This window comes from Petaurus breviceps, unplaced genomic scaffold (genome assembly GCF_028583685.1).
Source record: "Petaurus breviceps papuanus isolate PSGF00001 unplaced genomic scaffold, PetGlider_PUasm1.0 90895, whole genome shotgun sequence".
Taxonomy (NCBI): domain Eukaryota; kingdom Metazoa; phylum Chordata; class Mammalia; order Diprotodontia; family Petauridae; genus Petaurus; species Petaurus breviceps.
This window is the reverse complement of record NW_027187372.1, coordinates 25855060-25870098: the sequence shown is the minus strand read 5'-3', so window position 1 is coordinate 25870098 and position 15039 is coordinate 25855060. Positions and strand designations below refer to the sequence as shown.

The window sequence follows — 15039 nt, the reverse complement described above, 5'->3', positions numbered from 1 at the left end:
GAGGAAAGATCTAGGAAAGGGGGCAGCCAGGGCATGGTGACAAGCCAGACTGGAGAGGTGCTGTGTCCCTGCTCAGTTCTCTCTTGTCCCAGCCTCCTCTGGCCACCTCTATCCAACCAGTAAGCATTCCTGTTATTATGAAGTGTGCCATGTGCCATGAAGCAGGTCTTCCCATCTCCCCACCACCTCCCAGCTATCATCCCCTGCCAAGAATAGTGCCTCCCAGGAAGGGTACAGCAGCTTCCCTCACCCCCAGATTCCCTCATACCTCTCACCCCCAGCCTGGGTCCATCCATCTGTTTATCTCCCAGTCCTCTATGGAGGGGCCCTCCAGGCCGCCTCATCCTTGGGGGGGTCTACTCTACACAAACTGATTTCTTCTTCTTTCTTTTCCGACCATATTCCCTCTTCCTGTCTCTCTGTCTCACTCTCTCTCTCTCTCTGTGTCTCTGTCTCTCTCTGCATTTCTATCTCTCCCCCCACCCTACCTCTCTTTCCCTGTCACAGTGACTGCCGGGTAAAGTTGTGGAGTTACGTCCCTGGACTCACCCCCTGCCTTCCACGCCGCGTCCTGGCTATAAAGGGCCGCGCCACTAGCCTGCCTTGACCCTCTTCTTCCCTCCCTCATCCCTCGTCTTCCCTCTCAGTCCTCCTTTCTCTCCTTTCTTATTCTCCCCTTCTTCCCTCTTCCTTTCTTTCTCCACTTCGATCCAAGCTGCTTCTTAACGGTATGAGATTTTTACTCCCTCATCTCCCTAACCCTTCCCATCATGCCTGATCTAGAGAGCAGTGCCCCCTCTCCCTCACCACCTGCCCCCCAAAAGATCACTCATTCCACTTGAGCATGAGCTATGGGGCAGGACATCTAGGAGAGGGTCACAGAGAGCAAAGGGGGGAAGGGGACGAGCTGGCACAATTTTCAGCTGGGCAAAGATGGCCAGTCATGATGGCCAATCCCTCTCACCCCAGAATCCCTCAGTCCCTACAGTTAGGGTTTATCCCCTGCTCTCCAAGCTGAACCTTGAACTCCCCTCAGGCCAGCTGTCTGGGCCCACTTTAAAAGCTGACCTGTGTGTCCCCCTTTCTCCCTTTTTCTCTCCCTCCCAGTGACCTGACAGTGAAATTCTGGAGCGGAAGGCGGCTACCCAGTAGCACATCTTAGGAGGAAAGGTCAGAGGGGGCACTCGGATTCCACGTTTCTTCCAGCAGCCTGGATATCGTCCAGAGGGAAGCCTCTTCAGACAATTTAGACCCCACGGTCCAGGCCAAGTGATGCTGATGGTTCTGGGAGAGAGGGTTTGGAGATTCTTCCCCCCTCCTCTCCCAGCCTTCCTAAGGGGAGAGTGTTCCCAAACCCATCTCAGCCCCATGAGGGGGAAGGAGAGGGGAAGACGTTTAAGCTGTGAAGCCAGAAGGCGTTTTTGATCCCCCCTCTTTCCCCTGAAGCTCCTTGGCTTCTTCCAGGTTTGGCCACATTTTCTTCCTGCTAAGCTGTCACCTCCTCACCCCACTCTCAGGGGCTCTCCAGCTGGCCTGTGAGGAGACCTTGGGGACAATCTTATTAGCTCCCTCCTTCCAGAAAGCCCCATGGTGAGGATGGGATTCTGAGCCAGGCTAAGGGGATCCCTAGCCCCAACCAGCCATAGTTTAACTTGGAAACGCCCTTGCTCTTGTCTTTTCCATCTGAACCCTGGCTTTCAGATGGGTGTCTTTCCTCCAGTCCCCTCTTGCCCCCTTGGTGCCCCATTCCTTATGAGTCCTCAGCCTCCTCCCCCAAAAGGAAGGAGGTCAAAGGAAGAAGGGGCTCTCCCTCCAGCAGCTTTGTAAATTTGGGGATGGGCAGCTGCCAGGCCCTATCCCTGAGCCTTCTCCTTGGGGCCACCACGATCCCATCCCTAGGACTCACCCCTCTCCCTCCTGGGGTAAGAGCGGGCCCATCCTTCAGATAATTCCATCTGACAGGAGAGTCACAGCCTCAGCCTAGTCATTTCAGCTATTTAATTATTTATTTATTTATTTATTGCTGGCGCTTCCTGGATACCAACTTGAAGTTTCTTCTGATGTATTCAATCCCTTGAGCTCTCCAGGGCCAGGGATTCCTGAGGAGAGGAAAAGCAGGGGGGTGGGGGTGGAGGTTGAAGAACAAGGCAGGGGGAGAGCCTGGGGATGGGGCAGGAAGGGTCCTCAAATGGGAAAAAGATGCTGGACAGCTCCTCTGAGCCTCTGTTTCTGAGCCATCCAACTCATCCTAGCCTTTAACACATTCTGGGATCGACAGGGGAAATAATCCCTTTTGATTTTGTTCCTCCCCTCCTCCCTGCCCTGACCTCTATCTCCACCATCGCCCCACTTCCTTATCCCTCCCAACTGCCACCCGATTCTGAGCTATTCCTAGCTTTCCTCTCTGCGGGGGAGCACCCGAGCCCGTGATTGACCTCATACCATCAGACGCTCCAGTGCCTTCCATCTCCCCCCGGGGCCTGGCACCCGGAACTGGGTGACCTCAGGCAGTGGCACCAGCCACACGTGTCTTTGCTGCCTCCCCTTGAAATCTTCCGTCCTGGTGACTGCTGCCTGCCCTCCTAGCTGGATCTAACTTGAGGGAGGTTTTGATCTCTACCCCACCCCCACCCCACCCCCCCTTGCTACCACATGCTATGTTACAGACCCTATCAAGGGGGGGATTCCTTCCCCACTCCCACATCACTTAAGAAGCAGCTTTTGCATCCTCTCCCTTGTTTCATGGTACTGTGTATAGTAGGATGTCTTGAGTAGTAAGGACTAAATTTTAGGGTTTCTTCCTTTGCCCCTCCCCTCCTCCCCCCATAAGCTGGGATACAACAGTGTTTTATTCCAGGAGTATGGTGGGGAGTGGGCTCAGAAGGTTCTCCATGGTTTTCACTAGACCATACCCCAGTTTGTCTCTCCACCTCTTTTCTCTGTGGTTATTCAAGAGACACATTTTCAAGCCTTAAAACTGGAAGGAAATAAGGGAGAATCATTACTCATTCAAAAGACCCCATACCTTTTGGGGATTTTGGGTTGTGGTTTTTGTTTGGGGGGGGGGTTGTTCTGGGGGGGGGGGGGGGAAGGGTGTTGTATTGAAAGAGGCTCTGGTTTGTTTTTCTTTCTTGCCCAGGGCCCACTGGCTAGGTGAATTTTGTATTAAATTAATGTCTGGGGTTCCCTTCCTGGTAGGACCAGTGAACTCAAACATTAATCCAAGGACTCCCAGGGAAATGCAGCGGTTTCTTTCCCCATCATATTTTTCTACTGCCACACCAGCCCTTTGCTTTTCTGGCTTCTTCCCACCGGGCATGGACATAGAAAGATTCAGGACTGAAGCCAAGCACAGGAGCTGATGTCTCACTCGTCCTTGTCAGAGAGAGCTCGTGGCCTGGTGCTTCTGGAAATGGACACGAGCATCTCTCCTCCCTCCTTTCACTGCACTTGGACTGACCAGAGAATACAGGTCCCAGGAGGACAGTAGTCCCTTTTATCTTCTGAACAAAAGTAGCATGGAAGAAGCCAGGGGTTCTTCTCTCCTTCGCGGACGAGGCTTTTACATTTCCTTAGGAGTTCCAGTGTCTGAGAGGGAGAATACTTGCAAGGGGAAAGCTAGCCCTGCCTTTCCCCAATGTGACCCCATCCTTTTAGAGTCAGCAGACCAATTTGTCCCCGCACCAGGAAGCAGCAATGACTTTGCAGAATGACTGTGTTCACAGTTCATCTCTTTGCTGAACACGGGCTGAAATTTGGGGTCATTTAGTTGCAGGAAGAAAAAAAAAAGAAATGAAGTTTTGGTCTTCGGGGAACAATAGACAGTATAACTCTGATGGCTTGTTACTCTCTCCTGGCCTCCATGCTTGGGATGGGGGGAGCAAGTGTAGAAAGTCAGATTGTCATGTCCTACAGACACTGTCCCTCCACTCCAAAGCAAGCACATGTGTTTGCCTGCCCCTCTCTTCATACCATCTTTCACTTGGGTCTTGCGCCCTGGGAGATAAGGGAAGAATTCCCTCTGATGGGGGCTGTTGTTTACAAACACTGGACAAACATACAAGACTGCATTCCCCACCCCCCTTGACTTTGGGTCCTACCAGGTCAAATGGAGCCAGCCCCAGTAATGGGGACTGTACTATGAATTTTCATTTGGTTCCCACTCAAGGTTTGACCCCGTGGTCCCCCTGTGTTGTGGTTGTTGTCTGATCCCTTTGTTGTTCATGTTGGGTAAGCTACCTCATGGCTGGGCCTGGGCTTTGCTATATGTGAGTGTGCTGGCTTTCCAGAAACTTGAAATCCTAGGGCCCTGACAGGGTCATTCCATCCCTAAGTTGTTGGGCAGCTGAACGTGAAGAAAGCTGGGTGTCTCATCACTTCCCTGAAGAGGATTCAGGAGGCACAGGCTTTAGGTCTGAGCTGGAGAATGTTGGGGAACAGGGACTGCAACCGCACAAGTATTCACAAGTATTTTCAGTGTTATAAGCACAAAATGATTGTATTCTGAGCACAAGGACCATAGAGCCTGAGCACAAGCCTTAGACTGAGGAAACTTAGACCCAGCTTTGGAGCATAGGATGACCAGACCTACCTCTGGTTCCCATCCTTCTTCTGCTCTCAGTCCATCTGGGCAGAAGACTCATATTGGCCAGTGTGTCCTGGCCCAGACAAGAGAATTCCCAAACTTGCCCTGGCTCCCTTCCCTTAGACCAACCCCAAGGGCCATGACTCGGAGAAGGAAATCATCCTGTCCTACTGGGCCCTTTTAGGCTGTCAGTGCCCACTGAGCCCCAGAATTAAGAAGCCCTATTCCTTTGGTCATTAATCAGAGGTAGTTATAGAAAGGACTGAAAGATTGGCCATGTCAGTATGTGCCATCCTGCTAAGCCTGGGTCATGGGGACATAAGAGGCATATGTCCTCACCATTTCCCAAAAGCTTAATGATTGAAGGGCTCTGAGTCCATAACTATCCCCAGTCTCTGGCTTCACAGGCCTCTCCTAATTGTCTCTAAATAGTCTAAACGGATTAAAGGGCCCACCAGGTCTCCTGGGTTAAGGTTCTTAGCTAGGGCCCAGATTCTCAAGCACAGTATTATTGCCCTGTACAGTATTTACTCTCTAATTTAGTGGCAGCTCAGTCCTGAGAAGGCTTCTCTAGAATAGACCCTAGAGTTAGCACTGGGGAGAGATTGCAAAGGAAGGAGGAGAGTGTTGGTGCCAGGAGTTTTCATCTGGGGGAAATAGGACTCCTGCATGAAGGTGAGATTTGGAATGTGAGACTGGAAGGGACCTTAGAGGCTGTCTCTTCCACTAATGTAATCCCCACCATTTGCAAAAGCACAGTTGATAGTGGGTAAGCATCTGTGAAAACTTATAACAATGGGTAGGATTTTATGAATCTCACAGGAATTTAAAAAGTCAGTTCCCTCTGTTGGCCTTCCTTGTCCCTCTGGAAGCCTGCCCTCTCCCTACACCTGGATGGGCAGGTCCCGTCTCTGCTAGGTTGGCTTCCTGGGGTGTTTGGGCTCACACTGCCCACAGTGCAGGAATTCCACTGTAAAGCCACTGCCCTTTTGCCATGCCTCTGGTGCCAGGGTGTGGCCCCCTCACCCAGCTGGTCTGGATCCTTTGCCAGGCTGATCTCCATCTATACTAAACTACCAGGGCTTCTCTTCTCTTTTTCCCTCCTGGCCAGATGCCATTCCCCAAAGACTGACACTCTATTCCTTTGGTTCCCTGGCTCTAATTAAACCTGGAAGTCCAGGAGGGGAAGAGGTTTGTGGGGACTGGGCCCAGCAATTTGGCAACCATCGCTGGCTTCTTCAGTCTTTACTTCTTTCCCCACCCCAGCATCACCACTCATCCCTCTCCCCAGTGCACAGCTGAGGGCACAGACCCTCAACTAGGGCCATGTTCCCCTTTCTACCATTGCTTGAGTTACTGAGATCACAAAGTCCGCTGGCCCCAAAGGAGCAGGAGTGTGTGCAGAGGAGACACCTGCCTTGACTAGCTGTTCTCTAGAGGCCAACGTCTCTAAGGCCCCACGGTCAGATCTTGCCCATGCTCCTCTCTGTGACATGTATAGCACAAGGTGTATATATGTTTTGTACCTTCACGGACAACTGTACATAGTGTAAGAAAGTTATTTAAGCCTCATGCTGTACATTTTTGTTTTCAACCTAGATGTGTTGTTTCCCAGGAGGTCTTCGTAAATAAAGCCAAAATGGCCATTGTTTGTGAACACTGCTGCCATGGGCAAGTGATGTTTGACCTTTGTTTTTGTGGCCCCAGCACACAGGATCAAATGCCCCGTGTTCCTGCTAGATAAAGCAGCTTGGAGAACAACATTTCCACAACCGGGTTAACTTAAAAAAAAAAACCCAAACCAAAACTTTATTCCCAAAGGTCTTATGTAAGGTATCATGCACAGTTTGTGAAACCCAATCAAAAGCTGAAAATTTAAGGGCAAAGTGATTTGCTTTGGAAAAGAGTTCATTTCAAGACTCCTTTAAATAAATAGTCTACTACCTGCCTCCACCTCCACATCCATTTAAAATACAATTAGATTAAGTAACGTTTTTATTGGCTTCATAGGAACTTTTCAGTAGCATATCAATTCACAGAGTGAGGTGCCCTGGCATACCTCACTGTCTGATCCTTGGGACCTCCTCCAACTAGACAGACAACACGAGTTTGTGGGAAAATAAATTATGTTCCAAAACCTTGCCTTGAGGTTGAGAAAATGCAATTGCCCTGATCCCTGTTTTACTTAGATTCTGTTCCCTGCTCTCTTGGGGGTCAGGCTCCATTCACCTCTAAGTCAACCTGCTTTCCAGGCCTTGATTCTTGATATGTAAACCGACCCTTTGGAGACATGCCACAGAAAGGTAGGATCTCTAAGTCACAAGACTTGGGACAATTTCTGGGGAACTTTACCCATGAAGAGAGAAAAATGGATTTTGTAGTCCAAGATAAATGGAAAAGCAAGATTTTTACATTGTTGTTTTGCATTTGGAGGTGGAGAGGGCCAAGAGCATGGCATAAATATGCAAAGAAGGCCTGTGACCTCCAGGACAAGTTGCATAAAGCAGTCCACACTCTCCATCCACACCTACCCATGATAGCTAGTAGCAGCTGATGGGGGAGCCAGGGCACAGGATAGAGCTGAGACTGAGGGATCAGGGGGAGTGGGTGACAATCTCTTTGCCAAGCCAGAGATTAGAGAAGTTTTTTGTCTTGCTTTTGAAGTTTATTTTCAAACCCAAGCAAATGACTCCAGCCCTATGCTATGGCCCAAGGCCAAGTTAACCAGCTGCTGGGCTCAGAGGAGGGTCAGAGATAGCAGTATAGAGATTAAGGGACAGACAGACAGACCAGAAAATGAGGGGAAGAGAGGAAAAGGAATGGGAAGAGAGGAGAAGAGAGAAAGGAGAGAGCTGCCAAAAAAGTCAATTAGTCAAAGATAGACTCAAAAGTATGGGAGCAGATACAAATGGAGATCCCTGATCAGCTGTGGCAAAATCTAGGTCAAATTCAGAAGGCATTTAGCTCACTGGGAGTCCTACTCTTTGGGGTATAGTTGCTATTTCCATCAAGTGATAGATCAAGAACTCTGCACAGTCCTATGTGCATAGCCATAGAGGTCACAAATACTAGGATTAGATGTTAGGAACCAACCAAGTCAACCACACCAGACTAACTTCCCTGCTTGGCTTTTCCGTTAGATGCTTTTAGGTAGCCAGAGACAAGGAGGTGTCATGTTTTCTCTTACGGCTGGAGGCAGAAATAAATACCAGCTCTCCATTATACAAGTCAACCTGCCCAGGGTGTGCCCAGGGTGTGCCAAACTGTTGTCTCCCAGGATAAAATGTAAACTTGAAAGCAAGGTGTTTATTTATTTATGTTGGTCTTTGTGTCTTTAATGCCCAGCGAATTTAGGAGATAATAAATGGTTGTTGATTGAACAACTGATAGGAAATGAAAATTTTTTCCATTCCCTTTCAAATTTGTCCTAATTTTGTTCAGTCCAAGTTAATATTCAAATTAATCTGTATTCTCTGGGCTTCATTTTCTTTATTCATAAAATGGAAGAGTTAGAATAGGTGATTTCTAAAGTCCTTTCCAACTCTGACCCTATAATTAAGACTGCCCAGCATAGTGAATGGAGGGCTGGGGTCAAAGAACTCAGCAAGACCTGGGCTGGTTCTACTTCCAACACTTATTAATTTATATTCTCTAATATCAACAGAGCCCTCAATACTCAACCAAAGCCCTCAAACCAAAAATTTTGCAGAAATTAAGTAACACTAACATCATAACAACCCTTTTGTTCTTCCTTAATTAACTATCTACCACACTACCCACAGAAGCTGTTCCAAACCTCCTAGCTTCTTGAACAACCTATACCAATCCCTCCCTACTTTTTCTCAAAAGAGGACTTTGCTTACTTTACTAAGAAAGGAGAGGCTGTCATGAACTTCTTTCTTTCCCCTATCTTGTACCTCAGAACCTTATGACCTCATTCTCTCCCTTTACTTCTCTTCTGCTCCAGTGTTGAATAAAGAGGTGTCCCTTCACCCCAAAGACAGCCCCTTTCCCTGGTAGTCACTCTTCCCATCTGCTCTTGTCAGCCTTATGTGGGCTGGGTCTGACAGACCAAACTGGTGGTTCAGATTTGGGATTTTAATGAAATAATACATTCACAAACCACTTAACATTTAACAAAAGGAGTTTGGGGATTTGAATATAAGGATATATTCATAGATCACTTAACATTTAACAAAAGGAGTTTACTCGACCATGGTATAGAAAAGATATCCAACAAGGACACAGCATTGGGTCCAAGATCAGGGAAGTCTTGAAGATTAGAGTCTAAGAAATGAAGGTTAGGAAGCAGAGCATGAGGGGTAGAGATGAGAGAGTGTTGTATGTAAGGAACAACAAATAGGTCAGTTAGATGGATCATTGTGTGCACATAGAGGGGTAGCGTGTAAGAAGATTGTAAAGGAAGGGGCCAAGTAGTGTAAAGCTTTAAATAAGAGGAGACATTCTATTTGATCCTAACAAGTTTATTGATGGGGTTGGGGAGGTGATGTGGTTAGGTCTATTATTTAGGTAAAATCACTTTGGCAGCTGGGAGCAAGATGAAGAGGAGTGGGGAGGCTATTGTAAGTCTGGATGAGCAGCAGAGCTAGGACAGTGGCTGTTTTGAGTGGAGAGACAGGGACATAAACAAGCTGTGAAGATAGAAACGAGATTTGTTTTGGGGAAAAAGATGAGTTCTGTTTTGAATGCACTGAGCTGGACATGCCTACAGACAACCTATTCTGAATGTCCTATAGGTAGCGGGGGTTCTGGGTCTGGAGCTCAGGTAGGAATCTAGGGCTGGATATGCATCTCTAGTCTCCTTTGCTGAACTGTCCATATCCTGCCTCTTAAGGACAGGTGTCCCACAAGGCCAGGCTGTTGGCTTCCTTTTCTTTCTTCCCCTCTCTTGGCGATCTCTTCAGCTGCCATCCTTATACATGTGACTCCCAGATCTCCCAGACTAGCTCTAGCCTCTCTCTTAGCTGTACTCCTGTATCACCACACTACCTGCTGCACATTTTCAGCTGGATGTTCCGTTGGCATTTCAAACTCAGCATGTCCAAAATGGAGTTCGTTATCTTTCCCCCCTAAACCTATTAAAGAAGCCATTCAGCTTGCGAATGCTCTTGATGGACAGCCTGCTTCCAGCCCACCTCTTCAGACTTACTGTGCATTGCTCTCCCTCACACACTCCCCTAGACCCAGTGTGCCCATCCCACTTCCTCTCCCTCACATAGCACCCCCTGCCCCCCACTTCCTGATAGCTCTTCCTTCTGCTCCTCGGAATCCTTAGCCTCCTCCAAGGCTTGGCTCATCCACAATCTCCTGGGAGAAAGCTTTAGTGATCCTGCTGCTTCTCAAGGATTCTTTCCCTCAGATTATCCCCTGTGTACTTTTCTATGTATGCATCAAACCCCTCTCCACCCCCCAGGTGAAGGTAAGCTCTTGGAAGGTAGCTGACAGTTTCCCTTTTGTCTTTGTAAACCAGACCTAGCACATAGTAGGCACTTAATAAAGGCTTGGTCATTTGGACTGCTGGATCATGGGGGGAGGTGGAGAAACCATTCAGGGGAATCAACCTAGAGTCTGATTTTATGTCACAAGGGAGGACAAAATGAGGTCATCCTCACATAGCCAATGAAGATTTGATATTTCATAAATTAAACATGAAAAGGGGAAAACTGATTCTAGCCAACTCCAGTTTTCTCTCTTTATTATGAAAATTTTTCAGAAATCAAATAGTGTTAACATCATGGGTACAAGGCCCAGAAACCTCTAAGCACTTATAATAAGCTAACATTTATATAGTGCCTACTATGTGCCAGGCCCTGTGCTAAGTGCTTTATATATAGTACCTCATTTGATCCTCACAACAACCCTGTGAGGTAGGTGCTGTTATTATCCCCACTTTAAAGATAAGGAAACAGAGTCAGACAGAAGTTCAGTGACTTGCCCAAGGTAAGTGCCTAAGGTCAAATTTGAACTCAGGCCTCCCTGGCTCCAGACGTACACAGAGGTATATAGGAGGTAATACGAGGGCAGTGAGGGAGCAATGTCAATCAGAAATGCAGGTGGTCAGGGGAGAACTCCCGAGTAGTTGTGAGGGCAGTGAGGAGTGAAAGGTGAAAAAGGAGGCATTCAAGGCATGAGGAATGGCCTGAGCAAAGGCACGGGGGCAGAGAAGCTGAGTCCACTCTAGCTCAGTAGTTCACCTTTTTGCCCTTGAACAGAGTGCAGAGAAGACCAGCTAAGTACCGGAAAGGTCTTCGCTGAACATTCTTGACCTCCAGGAGGTAGATGGTCTGTGTTGCCAAGCAGGCGACAGCTGGGTCTGGGTCATTTTCCAGGTGTTTTAGGGCTGTAACACAAAAGTTGCAAATGGCACTTTAGACTAAGGGGCAGGAGAAGGGCTGGGGAGGCCAGAGGGAAAGGCAGCATGCCAGGGTTTGGACCTGAGAGTCACAGGTATCCTCTGACAGCCTCCGCTGCTCAGTAAAGAGTCCCCAGCAGAGCCACACTGTCTTGGGATGGAGGTGGGACTAGAGAGACCTCACTCCTGCCCCTGCTTCTACTGTCACCTGCCTCCCTGTCCTGTTGCTTTCCGTTCTCTCTCCTCTCCTGCCAGAGGAGTAGGAGGATTAACTAGGTGTGAAGTAATTTGAAAGCCTCAGAAATGGTCACCTGGTATTCAACCCAGTGCTCCAAAGTACAGCTTCAATTAGGGGCTACCAAAAAGTTCCTTCTGTGTTGTCCAGGAAATAGTGCTTGAGAGCCCAGGGAGCCAAGAGAATAATGAAAGGTAGAAATAAGGAAGAAAATTTCTAAAGGTGCTTTGGTTCAAACATTATCAGAAGATTGACTCTTATGCATTACAAATGGGAAGGGAACAAAATGCTCATGACCTCAACTTTATTCCAAAGTAATGAAAAGGTCAGGGATCCCTGCATGAGAGAAAGTCAAGGCTTCACCAGTCCTCTTATTGGGACCAATGTGAGTCCTTCTTCCTAGTCTACCCAATCAGATCTTAACCAACAGTAGGACCTGAGCCACAAATGGGTTAGGTCTGGGGGCAAGTAGAGGGTCAGTGGGGTATGGGCCTTACCAGGGTTTTGGTGGTGCCCCAAATGTCTCTTTCTGGGAGCAATAAGCATTTGGGGATCACCCACACCTCTCTACCCCTCCACTAGAGTGGATGATTGAGAGCTGACTCTACCGTGTTTCCCCGATAATAAGACCTATCCCGAAAATAAGCCCTCCCCTTACTGTGTATGATTCCTCTAAAATAAGCCCTCCCCTGAAAATAAGCCCTATTGAGATTGCTACTTTAGTGAAGGTGATCTCCTGCACTACACGCTACATTACGGTACCCTCTGTATGCACCGTCCCCCCCAACCCCCGTGAAATGCACGCCGCGCTCCGAGCTGCATCCAATCAGAGCTGCAGCAGTGAGCGCGTCATCCTGTTCTTCCCCAGTGATTTGCTTGCTGACGCCATTGAGAGCAGTGCCGCGGAGGAGAGCTGAGGCAGGACAACATAAAAACCCGGTATGTAAGCGGGAGTGAGGTGGCATGATGGAGGATAAAAAGGGCATGATGGAGGAAAAAAGAAGAACTCAGGGGGCATGATGGAGTTGGAAGGACTGATGGTCATAATTTTATTATTCTGTCTGTTTTGACCCCCAGACATGAGTACAAAAAGGAAGAGCTATACTGTTGAGTATAAGAAAGCAATTGTAGAGGAGTCACATGGCAAGAATCTTGCAGTTTTCTGTAAAGAAAAACTTTTGGATCTTCGAATGGTCAGAAAATGGAGAGCAGATTATAATAACCTCAATCAACAGGTGGATGAGGGAAAAGGGAAAAAGTGCAGGTCTGGATCAGGTCGGCAGCCCTTATATCCTGACTTGGAGATCCTCATTGGTGAATGGATTGCTGACAGGAGAGCAAAGGCCTTGGTTGTGCACAGGGCTGATATTCAAGCATTTGCCCTTTCAATGGCACCAGAGTTTGAAATGGTCTCAGAAGGATTCAAAGCATCACAACACTGGTTGGACGGTTTCCTTCAACGGTATGAACTGTCCCTAAGAAGATCAACAACACTGTTTAAGCTGGAAGATGCTGAAGTTATTAAATGTGCACTTGCATTCAAGTCCTTTATTGATAGGATCGACATTTCCACGTACCAAACCTGCAATATGATTGCTATGGATGAAACTGCAGTGTTTATGGGACAAGGATCTCAAACAACAATTCATCACAGGGGTGCAACGTCAATCTACATTCTCACCACTGGCTGTGAAAGTGCACGGGTCACCTGTGTTTTGGCAATTCGTTTGGATGGAAAGAAAGCCACACCTCTAATCATCAGTAAGGGCAAGAAAGATAAGATTGAACGTGTATCTGGCATTTACGTTCTTGAAACTAAAAAAGCCTGGTGTACACAAGCCGTTATAAGAAAGTGGGTTGATTTAATGCTGCCACTTGTTATGCGAGGTAACCAAAGAGGTCTGATAGTCTGGGATTCAGCCAGCACTCACCGCGCTAAAGAAATGAAGAACTTCCTTGCAGAGAGAAGAATAGATCAAGTAATGATTCCTGCAGGAATGACTGCCTATCTCCAGACCCTTGATATTGCAATAAACAAGCCATTCAAGGACCATTTGCGCATGGAAGTCAATGACTACATTGAAAATAGAATGTAAAGAAATCAGCGTGGAAACTTTGTGAAGCCCTGTCTGCAAGAAGTCGTGACTTGGGTGAAGAAGTCATGGGATAAAATTACTGACAGCTGTGTCGCCAAGGCACTACGAGCAGGTTACCTGGACAAGACATATTCATTTAAAGAGAGCTATATTGCTGGACATGACAGATTGGGTCCACTTCTTCTGAAGGAAATGGAGGCGCAAGACATCCAGGACGGAATTCAGGGTATGGACACTTATGACGATGTTGTTGAAGAAGATGACATGATCATTATTGAATAAAGGTACATTTTTTTGTTCACATTTACCTGCTTATTAAAATTGCTGTCAATGTTCATTAAAATAGGCCCTCCCCTGAAAATAAGCCCTCTGGTGTTTTTCTGTCCAAAAAAATTAATAAGACAGTGTCTTATTATCGGGGAAACACGGTAGTATTTACACTGTTTTCCTTAGTTTCTTGCCTTTACCCACCTCCTCCAAGATAGAAATACCCAGAGCCACTCCTCACCTGAAGAGACCTCATGAAGTTGCTCCTCACTTTCCAGGGCTTTGAGCTGGATAATCTGGCCTAGCCAAGGACACAAAGTTGCTTCAGTGGCTAGACAGGTGCTTCCTCATTATGCTCTGGCAGCCCCTCCCCCTCACTCTAAAAAAGCTCCATTACCTGGTGCTTTAAGATTTACAAAGAGTTTTACATATATCATTATCTCATTTGATCCTCACAACAACCTTGATGTTTTTCTTATCTCCATTTTATAAATGAGTAAACAGGCTGAGAGAGGTTAGGTGACATGTCCAGGGTCAAACAGCTAGTATCTGAGGCAGGACCGAAGCCCAGGTCCACTCTACCAGGTACCAAGCAACGCCCTTTCAACAGTCCAAACTACTCATGTCCCTCAGACAACTAGTGGGAGCATCTATTCCCCAAATCTAAACCTCTCTCGCAAAAATTACATTCTCTTCCATATTGTGATACTCAACAGCATAGCAAAGTGTGTGGTCTGACCACCGACAAGTTCACCTTTCTTGCTGCAAGGAGGAGGAGACTAAGTGCTGCTGGGGGCTTTTTGGCTAGAAGGAAGAGTAGTAAAAGAATCTCCCAGAAATAGTTAAATAACAAAATGTTCTCTGTTTGAGCTTTTGTCAGGACCAGAGGTTTGTCCTCCTGCTACTGGAGAAGATGAGGCCCACCTTGGGACAAGAAGGGATGGGATGGCTGGGATGGGACGGGACGGGATGGGATGGGATGGGATGGGATGGGATGGGATGGGACGGGACGGGACGGGACGGGACGGGACGGGACGGGACGGGACGGGACGGGATGGGATGGGATAGGACAGGAAAGGAGGCCTTACTTGTCAACCACACAGCTGCTTGCCGGATTCTGGCCTGGTTACTACGAAAGTAGCTGAGGCTCTGGCTCAGAAACCAGGGGATCTTGTCCCTTTGCTCCTCCAGCTGGAAGAAGAGGCAGATAGAGACCTAAAGGGCCAGTCGCTGATTATTACTTGACCTGTAATTTCATCATAGTAGAGAGTTTCCCAGAGAGAAATTTCTTTTACCAGTGCAAATCATCACCTGCCCAGTAATATGTGGGCTCAGAGTTGCTTGGGGCAGCAGCCTCGGAGGCAGGAAGACTGAGGTTCAGGTTTCACCTCAGATACTTATTAGCCATGTGACCCTAGACAAGTCACTAAACCTCTCTCAGCCTCAGTTTCTTCATCTGTAAAATGGAGCTAATAAGAGCATC

At 47.7% G+C, this 15039-nt stretch overlaps 1 protein-coding gene and 1 long non-coding RNA gene across 5 annotated transcripts in view; one reads left to right on the top strand and one right to left on the bottom strand.

Moving 5' to 3' along the window:
- The window catches only part of KIF21B (kinesin family member 21B), a 76878-nt gene extending 70623 nt beyond the window's left edge, over positions 1-6255 (top strand). For 2 of the 4 annotated variants that reach the window (XR_011165733.1, XR_011165732.1), the window contains 2 exons: positions 508-728; positions 1108-1147. Coding sequence is in view for 2 of the 4 variants with exons in the window: in XM_069074535.1 (XP_068930636.1) it covers positions 1108-1162 (55 nt within the window). In the remaining 2 variants the exon portion in view is untranslated. Of the gene's footprint in view, positions 1-507; positions 729-1107 lie in introns of all 4 variants that reach the window. The other 2 variants (XM_069074535.1, XM_069074534.1) reach the window with 1 other exon arrangement.
- Positions 6256-9375: 3120 nt separating this feature from the next.
- LOC138150922 (uncharacterized) lies at positions 9376-14740 on the bottom strand. Its single transcript, XR_011165688.1, has 3 exons — positions 14645-14740; positions 13798-13857; positions 9376-10946 (listed from the first exon to the last, which is right to left on the bottom strand). It is a non-coding gene; the product is annotated as an uncharacterized lncRNA (long non-coding RNA).
- Between the last annotated feature and the right edge of the window lie 299 nt (positions 14741-15039).